Below are 23,023 nucleotides of genomic sequence, written 5' to 3' on the forward strand. Positions count from 1 at the left end.
AGATCTTGGGTTTTGCAACAGCTAGCTAGTTGTGAAGTTAATATATAACTATATATATATATATAGTTATTTAATGGGCTCAAGCTTTGGACTAATAGAGAACAACGTTCCGACATGAAACATGGGGAGAATGTGTTTAAAGCCAACGCAACCATGCATGTCCATGACTATATATATTATTATTCGATCGGCTCCGTCCTTTTTTACTTAGAACCTACTAATGCAATTAAGGCTGACACAAAAAGATGGCAAAAGGAATTACTTATGAAATGCTCCTACTGTGTTTTTATGTAATTCATTAGAATTGTAAATGAACCAAATGTTGAATGACATCTTCAATCGAAGAGAGGCAACTGCCTGCCGTTAGATCATGAAAAGTTCTAAGTGTACGTCAAGTCATTAATTTGAAAGAAAATTCTAGAGTCACTTCCTTGAGAAGTACGTACGTATTTCTAAATTCAGTCAGGATATATATGATTGTGCTTTAGGAGGATCAATTCATCTGATCCTTCTTCCTGAGTTAAGTATATATATACATACATTTTACTCAATATATAGTAATTAATTAAGTATGATCGATATTGGCATCATTAATTAGCTGGTTCATCTCATCTCCTCTTTCGAGTCCCAGTCCAGCCGATCAAAGGAATGAAAAGACACACACAATGACCCTTGTCCCTACTCAAAGTCAAACACCCACAGCCACACACAAATTAATTAGTTTACTGCATGCACTCAGCCAAATACTAATTAAACTAAGCTAATCTTCTCACAAACTCTGACAGATGAAGTAATAAACAAGAACCAAATGATCAACCACCATCATCTCTGAATACATATATCGGCATATATATTCAAAAGATCAGAACCTCTCCATGCATGTTACATTGTTCTCCTTCCATGATAAAGCCTAATAATTACACCTCATCCTTGTTTTTTTCTTCCTTCTTCCAAGAACTAATTAAATAAACAAGCAAGGTGAATCATGAGAAGGTGGAGTCTCCACTCATGATGCATGAGCATGAGCATGACAATAGAGATAGATGATTCAGAGGCCTCACATATGAATGTGCAATGATTGAGTCAGGGCTGGCTGTTCCCTTAGCTTCTTCGATCTCTTCTTCACCTACTGCAGACAATTATAGTGGTCATGGAGTATATATATATCTCTCTGCCTCTCTCCTCACATGCCACACCACATGGCCATGGTAATTAATGAATTGGAGGGCATGTGAAGGGCTCCTCCTTTGCACCTTCCTCCTCATTGTGGCCATCATCACCCAACCATTTGCTGTGTTGGCCATGTGAGCTAGATGGTGTATATGTACGAGCCACTTCATTATATAATTTGGCCTGTATTAATATTCACAAGCTTTTAACTTGTCATCACTAGCTAATACAATACAGTACTGCTAGCTACAATCAACGTTTGAAACAGTATTTTCATAATCCGACCCAATGAATCAGTCGATTGGCTGGAGCTTCGATTGAATTAATTAATGCTCGGTCGGAGTTGTGTCGAACCCGATCGAGTTTCTAACTCAACTGTACTGGTGCTAGCTTCTACTCAACATGAAGTTCTTCATCGTGGGCTTGACAGGGTCCACCAAGGGCCTACCACAGCCCATTTAATATTTATTTATTATTTTTATAATTTAAAATTTTACCAAATTATTACCTTAGATTTTTTTTGTTATTATTTTTATCCTTTTTATTAAAAAAATATAATAAATTATGATCTATATATAAATCGATACATAAACACAAATTCAATATGGTTACATAGTCTATTGATCATCATTTTAAGTCCAAAATTAAAAATACCTCCTGAATTTTTAAAAATGTTGGTGGTGCCTTCTGAAGAAATTAAGATAACATGATAGCAATAATTCGAAATGGGCCTGTAAATAAATAGGCCAATATTTTCATCGGGCTAATTATTTAGTGGGCTTTAGATTCAACTGATGAGGATTCAAATAGTCATCAATCTCACTCAAATTAGTCTTTACATTTGTTGTAATTAATGGTCTTAATTCACAGCCATAGCTTAATTGCCATATGAAGTCTCTTAATTTATGGCATTACAAGAAGGCTAGAAGAAATCCCTTAAAATGGATAATATGCGTGGGGAAAAAACATATGCTTCCTTTAATTTGAGGCAAACATTAGATTTTTGTCATGAAACAAGTCTCTTGGAGTTTGTAGATTTTTAGTAATCAATTAATCTTAGCAAGTGAGGTGGATATATATGTCAATTAAATTAATTAATAGTCATTTTAACCAGCTTAAAATGTGGAAATCCATGAATTATTTATATAATTTCTATCGGTTTTATTGTGGTTGATGTTGACCACTTATAATTAGATGTTGGTTATTGGGTTAGTTAATAAATTATTTGCGTTGATCATATATATTATGGTACGAAGAACCATAATATATATTCTAAAGCTACATATCGACCAAATTAATAAATTGTCTTGTGTATTCATCATGACCAACTATCCGAATCATACTTTGGATGTTTTTATCATTTTCAAACCTCTTATATATAGACTAGCTAGCTAGCTAGCTAACTAGTTTACACCTTTAGATCTCAATGTAAGTTTAATATGTATGTCGATATATGCACGTACATATCTCATTCTCATAGCATATACATGTTTCAAGGAAACTTGTCTCTAGTAAATTATGTGATGATGTATGGCATTTAACTACCAACTGTCTCCATATTGATTGAATGTAATATAATCATTAGGAGTTGGGCAAATTAATTTAACATGTAATCACAAAATCTTAATATCTTAATATTGGTTTTCAATTAACTTAATTATCATGATTAATCAATGACTAGATATTGAGAGAGAGAGAGAGAGAGAGGCTAACTTAGCTTTAGCTTTTGATTTCAAAGCTTACTAATTAGTTGCCCACTTGTACTTTGTAGAACACATGCAAACACATTGGAGACTGTTTGTTCTTCTTCTCCATAAAGTTAAATATAAGGTACTTATGACTAAATAGACTAACCATTACTAGAAATACTTGTCTAAATTGATTTTATCGAACTCAAAACCACAGGAAATAGTGTCAATGTGTGTGTATATCTAAAGCTTATATAATGGCCATGACCAATGTGCCGTGCCTTATGCCTTATTCCTTATGTTAGTTAATTAACCAATTAGAATATTGCCGAATTGCAGAAAGCAATTTGCAAGTGTTGTCAAATGACTCGCCAATGAAGGTTTTATTTGCAGATCATATATATATATATATATTATATTAAACTGGAGCAGACATGAGATTGAACTTTGTCTGGTAGCAGCAAGAACTGTTCTCTTTCTCAGCTCTATCGATCGGTCAGATTTCAAGAGAAGTAGAATTTAGAGATTCTACAGGAACTCTTTTCTCTCTTTCTTTTATTTTGTTCCATTTTTTTTGGGGTAAAATGATCTGGCATAGAGCTGCCAGCTAGAATTTGAAGTGCATTGCCATTTGCCGATCGAGAAGTTTCCCATATGTTTGTTTGATGGATTTGATTTATCATTGATGGATATAATTTATTTATATATGTGCATATCTCTTAGGTTGATTAAGCTATCTAGTCACTTCATGTATGATATAAAAGAACCCAATAAGGTGGTGGATCTAGTCAATTATGCGTTTTAATATATATGCCATGGATAAGGAACCATGCATGCAAACACTTGAGAATCTGACATAAGTAAGTAACTGATCATATCGATGACTTCAACCTGCAGAATTAATTGATGATATGAATTATTTGATCATGACTCCTCATCCAAGTATGGCGAATATGGCGAGAAGCCCATAAGCACACCATTCATACTTCACAATCTCCAAAACATTAAAGAGTTGGATAATGAAATAATTAATAATCAGAGATAGGCAGGAATAATGCCAAAGAATTCTTTTCTGAACATTTCTGAATGTGATACATAAAACAGAATAGATGATTATAAAAATCATCAGTCTCATACTGTACATGTAAGGGACTTGACGTCACGTTAGGCCTCCAAATTTTGTTGTGGGTTTGAATTTGCTTGCGAGGAGAACTGATCATCTTCTTAGCTGAGATCGCGCGATAGTCATGCATGTCATCTTCCTTCATTGACAATCCAAGAGTTCCATATTGTACAGTATCGTCTAATCATGGTCGAACAGAATGATAAATCCTTAATGGATGTAATTCAAAGCTTTGCCATGCTCAGCATATTATTATTTTGATTGAAACAAGAAGCCTAACGTAACGTTCTTCTATTTATACCGCCCTCTGTTTCTTTCACTTTCCCTACTTGATCTTTATCCTGCTAGCTCTTTGAGATCTCCGAAGATGGTGCGCGACCGGCCGCTGTTTAGGAGGCGACGCAAGTGGGTGAACGGGCCGCTGATCGTCGGCGCAGGCCCGTCGGGGCTGGCCGTGGGCGCGTGCCTGAGGGACCACGGCGTGCCCTTCGTCATCCTCGAGAAATCCGACTGCATTGCCTCGCTGTGGCAGCACCGGACTTACGACCGGTTGAAGCTCCACCTCCCCAATCAGTTTTGCCAGCTGCCGAACCTCCCCTTCCCCCGCGACTTCCCGGAGTACCCTTCCAAGGCTCAGTTCATCGCCTACTTGGAGGCCTACGCGCGCCACTTCAAGCTGCACCCGCAGTTCAACGTCGCCGTCTCGTCCGCCAAGTTCGACGACACGTGCGGGATGTGGCGAGTGCGCTTCCGGAGGACGGCGATAGAGGTGGAGTACATCTGCCAGTGGCTGGTCGTGGCCACCGGGGAGAATGCGGATTGCGTAGTGCCAGAGATCGCCGGTATGCATGAATTCTTCAGCGATCAACTGATGTATGTCTGCGACTATAAGTCCGGCGAGGCTTTCCGGAGAAAGAAGGTGCTCGTCATCGGCTGTGGCAACTCCGGCATGGAAGTCTGCCTCGATCTCTGCCTCCACAATGCCTTCCCCACCATGGTCGTTCGCAATTCGGTGAGCAAAATTAAACCTTTCAACATCAAATCAATCTCAAATCTAACAAAAACAGGTTCACGTGTTGCCGAGGGAGACCTTTGGTAAGTCGACCTTCGAGCTCGCCGTCGGTTTGATGAAATGGCTGCCGTTGAATCTGGTGGATAAGGTGATGCTCGCGTTGTCGAGGATGATACTCGGAAACACCGAGAAACTTGGATTGAAAAGACCTTGCATTGGACCTTTCGAGCTCAAGAACACGCAGGGGAAGGCGCCGGTGTTGGACGTCGGCGCGCTGGGAAAGATCAAGAGTGGCGAGATCAAAGTGGTTCCCGGTGTCAAAAGGTTCCTGCATGGTAAAGCGGAGCTGGTGGATGGAACAACCCTCGACGTCGATTCCATCATACTGGCTACTGGTTATCGCAGCAACGTCCATTCATGGCTACAGGTGACAATCAAGCTTCTGGAGTTGTGTTCAAACTTGGAACCTTTTTTGTTTGCTGCTTGCTTACTCTGTTTTATCAACAGGGGAGTGACTTCGACACAGATGGGTTTCCTCGGACTCAATTTCCAAATGGGTGGAAAGGGAGCTCAGGGCTTTACGCTGTGGGATTCACCAGGAGAGGCCTCTCCGGGATATCCATGGACGCCGTGAAGATTGCCGAGGATATTGCCAGAGTTTGGAGAGAAGAAACCAAGCATGCAAAACACATGATTGCCTGCCATAGAAGAAGGACCTCACGAAACTGATGATTAATTGCAGTACAATTAATCTCACAGTACTTTTGCCCAAGTTTTGCTCAAAGTTGTGGCCTTTTTGTGTATACGACATTAATTAACTTATGATGACAATGTTTAGAATGTTTTTTTCCTTCTCTTTTTTACTAAATTTGAAAAGGGAAGTAATCCGAGATTCTGCCTTAAATCTTTTATGTGGGTGCAGTTTGAAAGATGGGGGGAAATTCTATGCTTCCATGGTTGATCACTGGATGTGGTCATGCTAATGGACGACTCTTCTACGTCCCTTTCACTGAGACAAATTACACTCCATTGTTGTACGTACCAGCTCTCAAGGAAAATAAAGGTGTTGAGTTAGACAATCATGCTATGGATGAATGGATGGATGGTTGGTTCTCGAAGGACAAAATAAATCTTATGGCATCTCCCTCCTCAACCCCCTCACTGGCGCTCATGTTCATCTTTCCAAGGCCCCCTAACAACAAGAGCAAACACTACAGGCATCCATATGCTTCAAAATTTCTTTAAGAGTTTTCAAGCATTCATCAATATAAGGGAGACATGAGATCTATTATGTGAAAGGTTTCTTTAGAGCTGGTTTATAATTTGAAACCAATGGATATGGAAGGAAAAGCAGGACCCGCAGGATTCGACTCTAATATAATTGAAAAAGAGCAGCATCAAAATAGATTCCTAGATAATGAGAACATCATCTTCAAATAGTGAAACTTAATCCAGGGGCATCGTGTTTGAATGATGTGTTTTTCATGGAACAATTACGTTATCTATATGCAAAAGAGAGGAAGAAAATACCAAGTTATCCATCCCCTCAAACATGCGCCTATTTGTACTTGTCCATTATCTTTCTTGCTTCTTCCAACGTTTGTTCCTCGCTGGATGTAGTGCTTTCCCTGCTGTTTGAGACTTCGTCTGCATTCAGCGCCACAAACCCAAAGTATACAAGTCCCATCACAGCCTGTTAGCGTATCATCAGCAAGTCAATTTAGCAATTTGTTGTCTACCCCATTCATTTCCATGGAATGGAACTAATATGAAGACTAGAGAACCATACCAATACAAAGAAAACAGTAGATAGGAAGGACTTGAGAACAAAAAGTGCAATAGCGATGACAGCAATGGCGACACCAATCCTTGCTACTGGTCTAGGAACTGCATCCTGAAATTACAAGTCTTAATGTCAAATGGCATAACACAATGAAAGATGACAGCAGAGCAAAACCCGCAGACACGAGATTAGCGAGATTAAATTAAATTATGTCCCTATCCGTATTTCTTATATATTGTATGATGTATATATGATTTATTGCATCTATATAGGAAGTTGTGGCTCTGTTTTATGTTTGTAGTGTAGAGAGATCTAATTCTTCCAATATGTTTCTTATTGATAGATGGCTAATTGCAAGCAACTACAACATAATAGCTGGGTTAATAAACCAATCAAATGGGGTAACATAATGAAAGATGGCAGCAGAGAAAAGCCTACAGGCACAAGATTGGCTCCTGCATCTGTCGCATCTCTTCCAATTCTCCAAGCTGTCTGAATCACTGGCATAGAACAAGGAGGAGACAATTAGATGGTGTAAGTATAGTTTTCCTCTCGAACAATAAAAGAAGTAATTCATGATTAAGATGAATTCTGTAGCATCATTAAAGCAGAATTCTCTAGTTCATTTGTTACCACCATTAGTCTGTGCTTCAGTTTATGAGAAAGAAAGGAAAAGAAAGGAAAGGAAATTAAAGGAAGAGAAAAGAGGGGGAGGAGATCAATTTCCAGAGGCGGCCACCTCTTGGTGCGATTTGCACGGCGAGGAGCCCTAACTTATACATGGAAGTATGATAACTACAGTTGATAAAAAAGCTATCATCGAGCAATTACCATTCAATTTTAAATGAAAACAAAATTTGGCTGATGCAACAGAAGGCAATCAAACATGGAAGATTATCAATGGGACACTTGTTCATATAGGAACAGAAAAAGTTGATTTTTTTAAAATAAATTCTAAAAGTCGTAAACTTTGTACATGAAAGCGATCCAAAGCAGAAAATGCCGAATTCTTATCCGGATGGATCAGGATGACAATAGGGAAAAAGAAAGAAATGCGTGGATCGAGAAACGAACCCTTGAAGAGATTGGATTGGGCGGCGGAAACGAAGACGACGGGGGAGAGTCGACGCCGTGGGTAGAGAAAACTCCGGAGGCTTCTTGGCGGGGGTAATAGCCGAGGAAGAGAGCGGAGGAGGCCTGGGAAGGACCTGAAGGTGGCTGTAAGACCGGAAGGCGGCAGCGGGCGGAGGAACGAGACCGGGCGGATCGCCGATGAAGCAGCGGCGGCCATTCTGGTGATGAGAGGAGAATCCCTGAGGCCTGACCTCGCACAACTAGCGGATAGCTACTGCCTGCTGCTCTATTACTCTAGTGCATATGCTTGATCGTTTCCTTAAGATTCGCTCTGGATTGATGAACGGCGAAGATTTTGGATCTTCGATCTTTACTTAGTAGACCTAACTGGGCCGGCCCAAGTTTTCCCGAAAGCCCATGCCCTCCTTAATAGAACTGACCCTCAAATGAAGATGGATCGTCGAGAAAACCAAAACATTGGCGTTCACTTAATTACTAATTAAGGAGATCGCACTTGGAAATACTAATCAGCTAGCTCCGAATTAGCTTAATTAATTAAACAGCACAAAAGCAAATTAAGAACAAGACAAGTTTAATCTATACACTTCCCAACATCCATCCATGTGGCCTAACTATTAAAATCTTGTACGTAGTACTATATCGAAACATGCAACTTAGCATCCCTGATTACAGAACAGTAGAACAGATTTAAAGCTATGAAATATATATATATATATATATATATATATATATAGCAAGCGGCAAACTCTCACACACAGATCAAACGTCATCTCACAATCTCAGTACACCCCACTCAGGCAAAAAATGAGAAAAGAAGGAATGATACAATCTCATGATCTTGTCATTATACACTAGCTACTCAGCTAGCTAGCTAGCTTCAGTAATGGTACGTGTTGCTGAAGCTCAGGTCCAAATTATATGCATGATGAGGTTTCACATCCTCAAAGTCAAAGTTGAATAATCCGACACCATGCATCAGCTTCTCAGCAGCAGTAGTCCCCAAGACTTGGCTGCAGAAGCTATCATACAAGCCATAGCTGCTGCCATCAGATGAGCTGCAACAGCTCTGCTGATCAAAATTGATGAGATTGCGACTGACGATGGAGTCATTTTCTGGGCCTCGAGGGACACAACTAGGGTTGAAATCCACGGCAGCAGAGTTAAAGAGATAAAGAGAGGGCGACAGTGGTAATGGCATGCCCGGATCCAGCTGCTCTGCAATTACTGAAGATGATATACATGAAGCAGGGAAAACATGTGCCTGCTGCTGCTGCTGCTGCTGTTTGATTTGGTGATGAAGTTGCTTATTGTTTCTGTGGGATGGTGGCAGGCCAAGTAGCTTCTTCTTCAGCTTGGTGTTCCAGTGGTTCTTGATGTCATTGTCTGTCCTTCCCGGGAGCTGAGAGGCAATGATGGACCATCTGCATGTCATTTTTCGCATTGAAATCAATTAAGCATGTAGTTAATCATAGTTTAATATTAATGATCGATCGGGTGATATATCATTTCACCTGCTTCCAATACTAGCGAAGAGGCTGCAAATGATTCTGTCCTCCTCATCAGAGAAGTCCCCATGCTTTATGTTTGGCCTCAAGTAGTTGAGCCATCGCAGCCTGCAACTCTTTCCACACCTCCTCAACCCTGAAAAGATGAATCATTAAACACAAAACTAAATTAGAGCAAAACCAACAACAAAGACGTACATGATTATATATATGAATATATATTAATTACCAGCTTTTTTAGGGAGAGCAATCCAGTTTCCTCCAGTGCCATGCTTCTCTATGTACTCCTTCAGCTGCCTGTCTTCTTCTGGAGACCAAGGGCCCTTCTTCACATCGGCCTTGTCACAGCAAGGAGCCCTCCCCATATTAAGCTCTCTCTCTCTCTCTCTCTCTCTCTCCACTAGATTTGTAGAAAGGAAGCCTAGCTAGCTTTAGAAGAATTATGCTGTGCCACTGCTGGACAGATCCAACACTGAGATAAGCATGATATAGTGGGTGGAAAGGCTAAACAAGACAAAGTATAGGCTGTCAAGTTTCTTTCTATCAGTTAAATTTTTATATATTTATTTGAATTCCCAGTTTCTCGATGCGCATGTCAGGTATTTATAAAATTAAAGACTTGGCATGAGCTAGCTTGTTTAAAGAAGCAAGTCAGTACCTATACTTTTGGAGGACCTACAATCCTGGAAAGAGAAAACCTAGTTTGGTTTTGGCTTCCTTGTCTTAATTCCCCAGCTACACATATTTTCTCTTCCACCAATTAGAACAGTAAATGTGCAAGTCATGGCAATGAATTCAGGGTTTGATCAGGTGGTGTGGTGTACGTCCACTTTAAATGTGCTTATAATTGTTATACATGCTCGTGTACAAAGCTGCATCACTGACTTGTGTTTGCACCCTATCTACATATCTAGGTAGATATATATTATAATGTTACTGAAACCAAGTGATCATGCATGCATGCCAAAGTTAACATTGCTCTATTCACCTAAAAACATTGACCCTATTCTGTGTTTAAATATATGAATCAATGTCCATATCATTAATTATTGCATGATTATAAGTTTAGGCACCAAACTTGATATTTCCCACCTAAACAACATCATAACAAGGAAATTGACATTCATTTTTAGTTAAATTGTATTTCAAAATATTTTTTGGAGAAGAAAGAATCCAAGTCCTATATATAAATATACATACACACATATCTAAACTTATGTACAATATATATTTCAATATGAAACTGTTGGCAAAATGACAAAAAGCTTTATTTTATCATGGATTCCTAACCATGAATTTAGTAATCAATATAGATAAGACATAAGTCTACTACACTTATTTTTTTAAGGATCACACTTCTATTATATGCTTATTCTATATATATAATAATAAACGTGAGTTGGAATTTATATATTCTATGCATGCATGTCCAAAGAAAAGATTGATCTCGAGTTTAGTGTAGGTTCCCAACAAGTCTAAACTAGAAAAGTGACTGCTTACTATCATATCTAGGGTAGGTTTGGGTTGATATGGAGGATGGCTCTCTCTCTCTGTTCATCACTATAATCTCTCATGTGGAATCTTTAATTACTGAATTAGAATAAACCAGTGGCAGCGGCATGCATGTTAATCTTTAATTTTAAGCAAACCCTAATGTTAGTTGAATCTTTTAATTTCCATTAATTGTCCTCAACCCAACTTAAGTTCTCTAACGAAGATGTTGAGTGTTAATTACTCGATCGCTTCTACGAACTAGACTAAATCTAATCTAGCCGTTTAGTTCATAGTGTCAATTGACTTGAACCCAATCGATCGAGCTTGATAATTTTCAATATCTAAGTGTAGATATGGATAGGAATTGACTATAAAATTATCACTAAAGTTAGCTCATGGAGGATAGTTACAATTATTATTTTGCTAGCTAGCTTGTGGTTTCCTTTGAAGCCTGTAGAAGCCAGCTCAAATAGATTGTTCACAATGTGGTGGTGCATGCATGGCAGGCAGGTGAGAAAAAAAAATAAAACTATTTAGGGCTCTTGATTTCCAGCTAACTTGATAGGCATATATAGCTCATGATCATATGAGTTCGATCCCTGTATTTGGAGGATAGATCAGTTGGGATATATGATTATAAATGACAAGTGTATATTGTGAAGATTCGATTGCAGATGATCACATTCTTATTTTGATTAGGACCGCAATAATTATAATTATGATTGAATTGAGGATAATTTAGTTATATCATATCAACTTAATTAGTTAAATCAAAATTGATATGCTTAAGATATGAAAACCAAATGCAAAATTCTAGTGACTCTTCATCTTTTGCAATAAAAGTTATAGACTAACCTTCTATTTAACTAATGATATATCTTCTCTCTAGCGCACAAGAAAAACACGATAATTAGTTTAATTTCTAAAGTGACAATGTAATTCTTTTTATCAATGTATAAATTTATTTCTAATAAATATATAATTTTTTATTATCCCAAGGAACATTGGAGGAGAAAATTTTGATGAAGGCAGTGGCTGTCGCACTTCTGCGTCCCTCGATCTGCTCAAAATGTCTGGCAGCTTCAGTGGCCGCAGCACGCTCCGGCAAATAAGGGACCTGCCATTTGCGCCCATTTCAAGACTATGTAACGTCATAATAAAGAGTCTTAATTAATGTGATTCTTGCATGCAAATTCTTTCATTCTATTCTCTCTTTTTTTTTTTTTATGTATAAATCTCTAAAATGGTCATTTAAGTGCAAACAAACTCTAAAATAAAATTTTCGATGCAAAAAAAAAAAAAAAACAAAAGATCAAACAAATTGATTTTGATGGAAAATTAATCATATCACTTGTACACCATTAATTCTAGCCAATAAGAATTGGGTGGAACCAGCCAGGCTATGAGCATCTAAGGCCCAATTAATCCGGCGACATGGTTTCCACCGTACGATCCGCATCAGATCGCTGGAGATTCAGGCAAACGGAAGGATATTTCCTTCTCCAATATATATAAGCAAGTTTTAAAAAATGATGATATACTTTTTTGTCTATTTCCTTTTTTCAAGTGGAACTTGACCATGCAGGAATGAGCGATAAGCTAACTGCATACCCTTAATATCCTAATTAAACAATAAGCTATCCTTTTCGTGGACTAATGCCATATTTTTCATATACCACGAACCATTTGGAAGACGATATCATCAATAGAGTATCAGACACGAGTATTGAAAGCAACGATCCATATCCGCCGGCCAAATTTGATAAGTTTCGCCGTTGAATTGTAATTTCCCAGGAACACAAGGCCACGGCATGTTCATCTAATGCTTATTCCTGAACTGCCACCATCGTTTTTTCTTCTTTATATCCGAATCCGAGGGAGGGAGATCTGGAGAGAGACAAACAGGGATGAGAAAAGACGTTTGTTCGTTTCCAGTTGGGATAAGATTCAGTTAGATCAAGTTTCAATAGCTAAAGGAGATAAATCACTTACCCCCTTCGGGATAGATCGAGTTGTAGTGCACCTCAGCCCAGAAGCTCAAGAAGATTACTGCATTGGATGAGACTTCGTTAATTGCGTTGCTCTAAACATATAAAGTGGAAACCATAGCTAAAAATTCCAGAAAAATTCTAGGTCGGCAGTATAGATATTAGCCGACACCCAACTACATAACTATTACAACAATCATAAATTAATCGATATAGATGTATATATAGAATTGGAAAAGCTCTGAGTCACTCATCCACTAGCTGAATAGAGAACCGACTCAAACAAGCTAAAAGGAATATATTTACACATTAATATATATATATTTCAACAATTCTGATTATTTATTTGAATAACTATTATAGAAATTGGTTAAAAAAGGGATAAATTTCACTAAAGCTTTCTGTCCAAAAACATAGGCAACGTACCTCGCTTGGACTTCTGAGTGCTGGGAAGAATCTCTATGTAGCAAGTGTCCTTAAATGATGTTATTACAAAAATTTTGACCCCATACTACAAAAGAAAACCATTCATTAGAAGTATCATAGACTAAGGAATGAAAGCAACAGATAGTGGACTCTATGTCATCCAACTTGCATGAAGAAAAGCAGACTTAACCAACTAAACTATCTAGATTGAGACAAACTCTTAGAGAGCAGTAGAAGGATTACAGCATTATTATCATAGCTAGAACAATTAATCAAAAAGCTTTTCAGTTTAAATGATTGTAAGGTAAAAATAACTTTGCCAATCGTGCTTAATATACACTACAAAAACAGACAGAAACATAAATTTTGCAGCCAATAGAAGTCTCTCTCCTTAATGACAGACTCGACTCAGATCACTTGGTTTATATTACACATTGCAAAAACTATCTAGAAGATTTATCCGAATAATAATGATTTATCTAGAAGATTTATATTACACGTTCGTGAACAAACTTGGTGTTCGACTTGCTAAGAGTTTGTTTTTGTTCGTTCAATACACACAAGATCAATTTAATGAACAAGCTTGAACAACACAATAAATTAAACGAACAAACTTGAACATATGTGTTTAGATCGTTAATGTTCATAAACAATGTTCGTGAACCATGTTCATCAATAAAATTTGTATCAACATGCTAAATAAACAAAAAAAAACTTCTGAAATTAACAAATAAATTTATATTATCAAGCTCAATAATCCATCAAACAAGTTTAAAATGTAAAAGTTTCAAACAATCAAACAAACTTGAATTGAGAACTTGATAATATCTAAACAAACCAAACTCAAGCTAAGCTCAATAATCCACCAAACAAGTTTAAAATGTAAAAGTTTCAAACAATCAAACAAACTTGAATTGAGAACTTGATAATATCTAAACAAACCAAACTCAAGCTAAGCTTGAACCAAGCTCAAGCTCATAAAAATGAAGTCAAGCCAAGCTTGAACAATCATTTTAATGGCTTGATTCATTTTAGGCTTGGCTTGGCTTAGCTTGGTTACCTCATCAAACAAGCTTGAACACCACAAAGTTTGACTCGGCATGACTTGTTTATAGCATCAGTAAATCCATGATACAGGTATATTTCTATTTCTACAGCCTTAAAGACAACTAGCATTGCAGAGATTGTTGATCCATAAGCATTATACTTGATGAAAAACCAAGCCATAAGTTTCCCTTCCCACTAATAACACAATAGTTTACATTCATCAGGATTTCACTGTTGCAAGGATGAAGAAAACAGATACAACAAATCCAGAAACAGGTGGTTAAACGGAATATAATAAATAAGATAAATGAATGTGAAAAAGTACCCAATCTGCAGCAGCCTGTAAAGTGACATGATCACCCCACTCCCCGCTTCTGGTACAATAATGAAAACGATAAGAGAAATAACTACATGAACTACTTATGTGTTCACTTTGCAACATTTTGGAATGAGGACTAAGCCTAATCAACATAGATTACTTTGACAGCTTTTTAAGATAGTCACAATACTCCATCGGTACATATCCTTCGTAGTACTCGGGGTGAGATTTAAGCTGGAAAAAAATTGAGCATACAAATTGAGACAGTGAAACATGAAGTAGCAGATCAAAACACCAAAATTTATTATTGAAAAATAAGAGAGTTAACCTGGTTAATAACTTGCTGCCTCACAAATTTGTGGTGCTCTGGTGACCGATAGAATTGATCAGATAATGCTCGGAACTAGAGGATGCAAATTTGAACCCATGTCAATTCCATTAAAAAAGAGGCGGTGGTACCTTTTTACTAAATGGTAAGATGAAAGGATAGCAAGAACATAAGCATACATGCTGAATGACAACAATTAATATTGATTACTAAGAAGGTAGGTCCTAAAATTCTGGATAATTTACTTGCTGGACACAAAACAATTATAACGGAGAGAGAAAATGGCATTGGGTAGACATTTGAGCATTCTATTTAGGCTATATGAGACCAAATTTAATTAATTGACTTGAATTCTTTTATAACAAGAGTTAGTGCTTCAACACAAGGGCATTTAGAGCTAACCCTGGACATAGACTATGGTTGTAGAAAATAGTTTGCTGCATTTCTTTTATCACATCAACGAATTAATGGATATTCCTATCTTGAAAACTCACCACAATAATTATTTAGGGACTATCATGGGCAAATTCTTGTTCTTTTGTATGTTTTCCCATTATTTGTCTAATTAAATGAAAATGATCTATTGTCAAGCTTTGGGACATGAAACCAATAAATTTATTCCTTTCATTTCTTATTCTCCTCCAATAACTCTAACAAAGTTCTATGGAATGATTCGTCGACTAGATTACTCAACAATCAGAATAACATTATATTAAAAGATTTTCCCTTGGTTCATCAAAATATATTTTAATTAATACCATAATCTCCAACACTCTTCCGCACTTGGGAATATTGTATGGACCTACACTTTTGCCAATCTGTATTGTCTTTTGAAAAAAAAAACATCAACAACTTTGGTTATTAAGAATAGCCTTGTGTAATTAAAGAGTTCTAGGTTTTCTGTTATCATAATATGCCCCTTAAATAAATTACTTAGTTGATAATTCTTGTATAACATTAAAATAATCAACTATGTTTTATTCAACCAATTTTGAGTGTTCAAGAAACAAAGCCTGTAGCACCATTGCTTATTCAGGTGGATTAATTGGGGAAATAAAAGAAAGAAATGCTATCATTTGTGAACTAAGGGTATGCCTATATAAGGTAAAATGAGAAAATTCATCTAAAGATGGTTAAAAAGTATTAAAAGAAAATACATGAGTTTGTGTTTGGATGGACTGAGGTAACTGTTCTTGTTACTAACTTGAGTACTAGATTAACTTTTTAATATATATATATGCAAAAAATGGTTCCAGTCAACCGCACCTACAATGAATTATTGGAAGAACAATGATTCCAGTATTAACCTGACAGTTTCCATCTCCTTGAACCTTCAGCTCAACCAAATCATACATTTGTAACCTGAAATTGGAAAAAATAAAACAATAATGTCAAGAAAGAAGAGAAAAAGTTTATAATTATATAATGTTCCAGGAAGTATGTACAGAAATCCAGTAGTTACAAGTTCCAGGAACTATGCATGGAATATGTTCATCATAAGGTATATGGATGAGTGTATTTTGACAGCTATTGCGATGAGATTCATCTAAGTATTGTTTCAAATTAGGAGTACCTGTCTATAAGCCTCTGATGATCTGATGTGGCTTCATCAACTGAAGGAATTTCGCCATTAATTCTAGGAACATGCTGAAAAGGCCAGGCTTCAATAAATATGAAGGTTCATAACAAGTAAAAGAGGAAAATGACAAGTCTTTTCCATGTAATAAGTGCTTGATTTCTTTGATGGAAAAATAACAAAATCTTAACAAATAATGAACAAAATCAATGAGTGGCAATCACGAGTGGTTTACTAGTGTCTTCATTCACAATCAACCAAGGATAGGGCACTGACCCAGAATTCAAATACCATAGTGGCTAAACGACTGTAACTAAATATTAAGCAAATGCTATCTAAAGATTTTCGATTGAAAACTCATGTCAAACTTTATTTTCACTGAAATTATGTTCAAGCATCATTTTAGTTGTTAATCGATGCTACAGTTTCTGTTTGTTATTTAATAGACTACAAATTGAAAATTGATTTCTGCAATTGCATTTGTGAAATCACACCCTTGAATTCTGCAAGGATAAAAACAAACAATCATATGGTGCAGACTAGTGATTGTTATTCTAGGCTTGATGCTTCTACAAATTTACTTAATAAATTATGCAACTTACAGGAATTGAGATCATTTGGTTCAACCTTTTACCAACTTCACCATCAATCTCCAAGTATTCATCAGTTAATTCTAATGTCCATCGCTCCTCTTCATTAGAGTTCTCTCCAGGACTAGAACATGAGCTGGTGGGTTCTGTATCCTCGTCATCATCATGATTACCCTCATTCCCTGATTATGGATGAAAAATCACCATGACAAGTTCGTGTTAATATTTATATCACCACCAACTATAGTCATTCCCTAACCTGAAATGTAATTTCTTGTATAGGGTCTAAACCAATCTTGTGTAAGAACTGATACTTGCAAGCATTCATCTTCTGCATGAGCAGAGCCTGAAGCTTCAGCAACAGCAAGTTGAGAAAGTTCTTCCTGAAGAGCATGTGCCAGAATCTCATCGTACTCGACAACCGTACATTCTGTACCAATGTGAGCATGTCCAACATAACTATTATCATAGAGATCAGGATCGTGTTGGGTGTTGACTCCACAGTATGGAGAAAACAGGTCACAATTAAGAAAGTCGAGACCCCAGCGATGAATTTCAGAATCTTGCTCGTACATAATCATTGGATATAAGTATTTACTATCTGCCAGTGGAAAATGTTCCAATATGGCGCCAAATAGAGTGGTGTCAAGCTTGAGAATTTTCTACTCATTCAAACCTGCATCAGAATGAAACCTAAAGATTGGTGTCAAGCTTGAGAAATTTCTACTCAAATATGAACCACCAGCTGAAATTGAGAATACTGTTGTTAATATGCAAAGACCTTTACCAGTAGGATGTAAATGAAATTAAACTAAGTTATCAAATGGAATTAATTCATCTAAAAATGCACAAATAGATTTTTTTTATTTATTAACTAGACTAAAGTGGTTTAGCATTTTTACTATTCCAGCAGTATCAATTTATAGAATTGCAAAATAATAATAGAATAACAAAATAATAATAATAATAACAATTTAAATATTGAAGGTGCCATGCTGACTTGTGTATGCAAACAAAGTTTGATCTTTTTATTTACTAAAGTATCAATTTTTAGAGCTGCAAAAAGAAGTCTTCATTTAAATCTTAGAGGTGCCATGGTCGCTTGAGAATCTAGCCATAGTTTGATTCTTTAATTATTGATCAGACTAAAGTAGTTGGGCATTTTTAATATTCTAGCAGTATCAATTCATAAAAGCCCATTTCAGTAGAGGTAAAAATACAAACTGAATGCAAATACTAACGTAGAAGCTTAAAAGGGTGAACATTTCAGTGCAAGTGTCATTGCCAGGGCAAATAATCAGCCAGAAAGGGTCAATTGGTTCATTTTTTATCCATAAAAAACCATCGAGCAGCCTCAATGAAATTGTTTTAAAAAGTAATTGTACTCCCAAGTCGATCACAACTTATCAAGTACAAAAGGGCAACGAGGGCGCTGAAAGCATCTAAACAGGGACGACTCTCCAACAAGTTCATCTTACGACAGAAACTCCATTCGACAGCACAGGATCCAATCAAATCTATTTTCAAAACCTGACTAAATCACCTTCTCTGTGCCAAATGCCGGCCGATTCTGATAATATCGAACAACAACAAACTGCTGAATACAAGATCTATTAGCGCAGGAACGAACAGAACAAAATGCACAAATCTAATCCAGCTGAATTATACCGCGTGGCAAAACAAGCAATCAAGAGTAAGATCAATCAAAAAGAGAAAATCGAACTCAATCGGAGGCTAAGAAATCAAATGTTCAATCCCAAATCCACATTCCATAGATTTATGTGCGATCGTGCAAAAATTCAATCAGATCGCCTTGGCTCACGAGAACTTACAAGAGAACGGAGCGAACCGAATGCAGATCGAAGTGAGCGGCTTCGCGTCGCCACGAAGAAAAGGGAAGCGAGCAAGCGGGCGAAAGTGTGATCGATAGATAAGAAGACGAGAGCGAGAGCGAGAGAGAGAGGAATCTCGCGGACGTCACGGATTAAATAATCCCAATTGGAGCGGCGCGCCCGCTGGCTCCTTTTCAATCCGTCCTTTCATTTCACCGAAGCCGAGCACTTCCCCTCGATGCGGCGTCAATCGGTTTGATGTAGGACGGCGGGTGTCTGCCTGCTTAGGGAGGAGGAGAGCGCTGCTGCGGCTCTCTGTTTGCTTCTATCACGAGCGGAATCTCCGCCCTACGGCCACCGACTAAGGGCTGTCAGCCACGGGGCCCGCTACCGCTGGCCGCTTCCGGAGGCCAGGCGCTGCCCTAGGATGGCTCATCGACGGCGAGCGATTCGCCGCGGAATCCAGCGGCCCCACGCAGATCGAACCGACTTGCAAGACGCGTTTGCTGCAATTAAATTCTGACGACCGGAGTCAGACCGCGCCGGTTCAGACTTCGATAGGGCGGTGTCATCGCGACGTCACGTTGATTCCTTCCCGTCGGAATTCGGATCGGAAAAAGGAATTAAAAATTTAAAAGAAAAAAGAAAAAAAACTAAATTTCGGTTTGACTCATATTTTGTTGATTTTATTTGACTGAAATGTAAAAATTTAGAAGTATACAACGGGAGATATCTTCTATTTTTTTTATTTTATCTCCAAATAAATATTTTACTAAAAACATCTCCCTGAATCACGTCGAAGGGTCCATAAAGGGGAAAAATTTTTGAAGACTTCAACCACCTCGAACCAATTATTCAACGACGATTACACGAACATGTTTTGCAGAAAGGGGAAATGAAATTTAACAAGAGATCCTATATTCTGTAATCTGTATCGACAACGCCCCAGAAGAGTAGCCAATAGTAATCTATTTACACTGAGACGGGCAACGGTTCTGTTGTGGTACCCAGCCGCCGCCGCCACGTCCTCCTCCCCTTCGTTCTCGCCGGAGATCTCCTCCAGCGACTTGCCCTTCGATTCTGGCACCAGAAATGAGAACGCCATTCCCAGAAGGTTGCAGCCTGCGAGCAGGAACAACGAGTTCCTCACACCGATCCCAGGTGGGTATCCTTCGTCCGTTTTCGCTGGGTCCGGGTTCTGCGCCAGGTACAGGAAACCGAACGCACCCACCATCGCTCCCAGCTTCCCCGCCGCTGCTGAGATGCCGTGGCACGTCGATCGCAGCCTGGCGGGGAAGATCTCCGCCGGCACGATGAAGGTCGTGCTGTTGGGACCAAAATTTGCGAAGAAGAAGGTGAACCCGTACATGACGACGAACCCGACGTGGTTCCCGGCCGTTGTCCAGTGGTGGTAGGGCACAGCGAGACCGAGCATGAAGGCAGTCATCATGAAGAATCCTAGCACCTGGATCGCAAATCGGCCGAGCACGTCGATGAATGCCACCGTGAACCAGTAACCAGGCACTGTACCGCAGAGTGCGATTAGGGTTTGCGCCCGCGCGATGCGGTAGACCTCGCCGAGAGCGCTCATGGTGGCTGCATTGGGGATCCACCCTACGGCGCTAAAGATGTCCTTCTGGAACAGGTTCTGGCTGTAGAAGGCAACGTCGAGGAGGAACCAGGTGGATGCGGTACCGAGCAGGTGCAGCCCGTGGCGACGGAGGAACTCCCTCGAGAACAACCCGAAACTATTCGACGTAATGCGCTCTACCCTTGTCTGCTCCTCCTCGATCTCCACCTCCACGTTAAGGATGTTCGCCATGTCAGTGGCCGCCCGCTTCGCGTCGCGCGCCACCAGCGCGGTGTACCGCGCCGTCTCCGGCATCTTCATCCGCCAGTAGTAGGTGAGAGCCGCTGGCAAGGCACCGAACATGAGGATGATGCGCCAGGCGTAGTCGGCGGCGGCACTGGTGGAGGCGGCGGGATTGACGAAGTATGGAGGAGCGGGGAAGAGGCGGTCGAGCGTTGCGGAAACGGCAATGGCGACCGTCCCGCCGGCGAGGATGCCGAAGCCCTGCATCGCGAAGACGGCGGCAATGAAGGCACCGCGGGTGCGCTTGTTGGCGTACTCCGACATGATGGTAGCAGAGAGCGGGTAGTCGCCACCGATGCCGAAGCCGAGCCAGAAGCGGAAGAAGCAGAGTGTGGTCATGACGCCGGTAGGGGAGTGGCCGAGGGAGAGGCCGGAGGCGAGGGAGCATACGACCATGAGGACGAGGGTCATGCCGTAGACGCTCTTACGGCCCAATTTGTCGCCGAGCCAGCCGAAGAATAGTTGGCCGGAGAAGGTGCCGACGAAGGCGACGCCGTTGACTGTGGAGGAGACGTGAGGCGGGAGGGAGCCCGGGGAGGGGGAGCCATCAACGTGGTAGTAGATGCGGTCTAGGAGCTTGGTGACGAGGGAGATGCAGAAGAGGTCGTAGGCATCCGTGAAGAATCCCATTCCGGCGACGACGATGGCCGTGAAATGGTACCATTGCGTCTTCGCCGCGTCCAGGGCGCTCAGCACTTGGAGATTCTGCGGCTGTTGGTGCTGTTCCTCCTCCTGCGCCATCCTTGACACTTGGTACGTCTTCCTCTTGGTTCTTTATCTCAATGAATTCATGGACCAATTTGGATTACCATTTGATATGCTAAACGCGATCAATCTCTATAGCAAATCTTGGAACAGAGTCGTGAGTTTAAATGCAGTGAATGGAACAAAATCTTGATACTGTTTCTTTCAAAGAAACACAAGAACAAATTTTGTAGTAGAAACTAAGAAGCAATCGAAATGAAACAGCAAAATGAGGAACTAAAAAAGCGTTTTTCTTAAGAACAAGCCACTGCAGAAAGTGGGCAAGAATCGATCGACCAATTGGATTACAACTTAAGGTCAGTAATCTCTGTAATAAAACTTGGAACAGATTGAATTGAGCAAATTTGGCGAGTTGAACGGAAGATAACAGAGAGCATAAACTAGAACTCAGATCAGCAGGTTTCGACCAGGAATAGAAAGTGTTTAAGGTTTTCAGTTCCCTAAAAGTGTAACCTTGGGCACTCAATTTCTTAGGAAGAAACAGTAGAACAAAGTTTGAAATTAGGCAAATATAAACAGAATCAGAAAAGCGAGCAAGAATCGATCAACCAACGATGGAGAAGTTTGCGTGAAACTAACCAAATGAATCTCTGCGATTAATCCAATCCAAGAACCGAAGCCAACGGGATGATCGAATTCGGGAAGAGGATCCAATGATGGATGAGAAGATGGAAACGCAAGAAATGCTGTACTAAACGCATCAACGGTTGAACGGAATCTTTTTAGGTGGAATATACTGAGCAATTCATGGAATAATAAAGGGCGTCGAAGAGACGCCTTCCTTCTCCTGGCGCGCCAGTTGTTATTTTATCATATCGATTACGTTAAATAAAAAATTATATATTATTGTAAAATATAAAATAAAATTTTAGAAAATGGATTGTTTTATTTAAAATTATTAATATTTTTTATTTAAATTATTATTGTAAATAAATCAATTCGTATATTATTTCTCTCAATCAAAATTTGCATTCAGTTTGTTAATTTTCCCGTTTTAAATATTGCACTTCTGTTTTTTTTCATCTAAATTATATTCTATTAAGGCAAAAAGAACATAATCCAAGATTATTATGTAGTATCAAATATAAACATGATAATGAATGAAATTCACTAATGTAAAGAATAATTTTGGCTAATTGATTTCACAACTAACAATATCGTTTCCGTGTAAAATAAATAATTGAGCTAAATGTCACGTCACATGTGCATAAATCATAAGTGCGCCGACAAAGTGTTTTTTTTCCCATCTAAATTGTATTCTATTAAGGCAAAAAGAACAAAGCAAACATCAAGGCCCTCTAAAAGAATGGGCCGGATGACTAACTTACTTTAAGAGCATCTGTAACGTGTTAATAAAGTGTAAATAATAACATCCTTGGATGTTATGAGTAAATTAATGTGAAAGAGTG

General features: G+C 38.9%; 5 protein-coding genes across 7 annotated transcripts; 1 reads left to right on the forward strand and 4 right to left on the reverse strand.

The window, feature by feature from the left end:
• Positions 1–4,348: 4,348 nt before the first annotated feature.
• On the forward strand, positions 4,349–5,722 carry LOC141837504 (putative indole-3-pyruvate monooxygenase YUCCA9). The gene is made up of 3 exons (XM_074724887.1): positions 4,349–4,993; positions 5,049–5,420; positions 5,501–5,722. Exons 1-3 carry the CDS (start codon positions 4,349–4,351, stop codon positions 5,720–5,722), a joined length of 1,239 nt encoding a protein of 412 aa, XP_074580988.1.
• A 617-nt stretch (positions 5,723–6,339) lies between these two features.
• LOC141841500 (uncharacterized) lies at positions 6,340–8,167 on the reverse strand. Its single transcript, XM_074729673.1, has 4 exons — positions 7,851–8,167; positions 7,215–7,276; positions 6,783–6,887; positions 6,340–6,686 (listed from the first exon to the last, which is right to left on the reverse strand). Exons 1-4 carry the CDS (start codon positions 8,065–8,067, stop codon positions 6,552–6,554), a joined length of 519 nt encoding a protein of 172 aa, XP_074585774.1. The 5' UTR covers positions 8,068–8,167; the 3' UTR covers positions 6,340–6,551.
• Positions 8,168–8,614: 447 nt separating this feature from the next.
• On the reverse strand, positions 8,615–9,760 carry LOC141841546 (uncharacterized). Its single transcript, XM_074729712.1, has 3 exons — positions 9,606–9,760; positions 9,383–9,512; positions 8,615–9,292 (listed from the first exon to the last, which is right to left on the reverse strand). The coding sequence occupies exons 1-3, from the start codon at positions 9,739–9,741 to the stop codon at positions 8,749–8,751; spliced, it is 810 nt and encodes a 269-aa protein (XP_074585813.1). The 5' UTR covers positions 9,742–9,760; the 3' UTR covers positions 8,615–8,748.
• Positions 9,761–12,458: 2,698 nt separating this feature from the next.
• Positions 12,459–19,189, reverse strand: LOC141837951 (OVARIAN TUMOR DOMAIN-containing deubiquitinating enzyme 12-like). Of its 3 annotated transcripts, none has more exons than XM_074725325.1 (11): positions 18,977–19,189; positions 17,404–17,820; positions 17,157–17,326; positions 16,552–16,625; positions 16,286–16,340; positions 14,979–15,053; positions 14,811–14,884; positions 14,657–14,705; positions 13,285–13,369; positions 12,863–12,919; positions 12,459–12,757 (listed from the first exon to the last, which is right to left on the reverse strand). In XM_074725325.1, the coding sequence occupies exons 2-11, from the start codon at positions 17,723–17,725 to the stop codon at positions 12,690–12,692; spliced, it is 1,029 nt and encodes a 342-aa protein (XP_074581426.1). In that variant the 5' UTR covers positions 17,726–17,820; positions 18,977–19,189; the 3' UTR covers positions 12,459–12,689. The 3 variants fall into 3 exon arrangements, with proteins under 3 accessions (XP_074581426.1, XP_074581425.1, XP_074581427.1); XM_074725324.1 differs by having other exon boundaries at positions 17,404–17,837; XM_074725326.1 differs by having other exon boundaries at positions 18,967–19,189.
• Positions 19,190–19,841: 652 nt separating this feature from the next.
• On the reverse strand, positions 19,842–21,626 carry LOC141837505 (inorganic phosphate transporter 1-6-like). Its single transcript, XM_074724888.1, has one exon. The coding sequence runs from the start codon at positions 21,588–21,590 to the stop codon at positions 19,842–19,844; it is 1,749 nt and encodes a 582-aa protein (XP_074580989.1). The 5' UTR covers positions 21,591–21,626.
• Between the last annotated feature and the right edge of the window lie 1,397 nt (positions 21,627–23,023).

This window comes from Curcuma longa, chromosome 11 (assembly GCF_044706935.1).
Source record: "Curcuma longa cultivar G26 ecotype Majalengka, Jawa Barat chromosome 11, ITB_CL_G26_1.1, whole genome shotgun sequence".
NCBI classification, from domain to species: domain Eukaryota; kingdom Viridiplantae; phylum Streptophyta; class Magnoliopsida; order Zingiberales; family Zingiberaceae; genus Curcuma; species Curcuma longa.

Coding starts and splice junctions, on each gene's coding strand:
- LOC141841546 (XM_074729712.1), bottom strand. CDS start 9,741: ATGGGGAGGGCTCCTTGCTGTGACAAGGCCGATGTGAAGAAGGGCCCT. Junction 9,513..9,605: donor TGCTCTCCCTAAAAAAGCTG/GTAATTAATATA, acceptor TCATCTTTTCAG/GGTTGAGGAGGTGTGGAAAG. Junction 9,293..9,382: donor TTCGCTAGTATTGGAAGCAG/GTGAAATGATAT, acceptor AATGACATGCAG/ATGGTCCATCATTGCCTCTC.
- LOC141841500 (XM_074729673.1), bottom strand. CDS start 8,067: ATGGCCGCCGCTGCTTCATCGGCGATCCGCCCGGTCTCGTTCCTCCGC. Junction 6,888..7,214: donor CAGGAGCCAATCTTGTGCCT/GTAGGCTTTTCT, acceptor TTGTAATTTCAG/GATGCAGTTCCTAGACCAGT. Junction 6,687..6,782: donor CTACTGTTTTCTTTGTATTG/GTATGGTTCTCT, acceptor ATACGCTAACAG/GCTGTGATGGGACTTGTATA.
- LOC141837505 (XM_074724888.1), bottom strand. CDS start 21,590: ATGGCGCAGGAGGAGGAACAGCACCAACAGCCGCAGAATCTCCAAGTG.
- LOC141837504 (XM_074724887.1), top strand. CDS start 4,349: ATGGTGCGCGACCGGCCGCTGTTTAGGAGGCGACGCAAGTGGGTGAAC. Junction 4,994..5,048: donor CCATGGTCGTTCGCAATTCG/GTGAGCAAAATT, acceptor TAACAAAAACAG/GTTCACGTGTTGCCGAGGGA. Junction 5,421..5,500: donor ACGTCCATTCATGGCTACAG/GTGACAATCAAG, acceptor TTTTATCAACAG/GGGAGTGACTTCGACACAGA.
- LOC141837951 (XM_074725325.1), bottom strand. CDS start 17,725: ATGATTATGTACGAGCAAGATTCTGAAATTCATCGCTGGGGTCTCGAC. Junction 16,341..16,551: donor CATCAGAGGCTTATAGACAG/GTACTCCTAATT, acceptor TTCCAATTTCAG/GTTACAAATGTATGATTTGG. Junction 13,370..14,656: donor TACAGGCTGCTGCAGATTGG/GTACTTTTTCAC, acceptor TTTCTTTTGTAG/TATGGGGTCAAAATTTTTGT.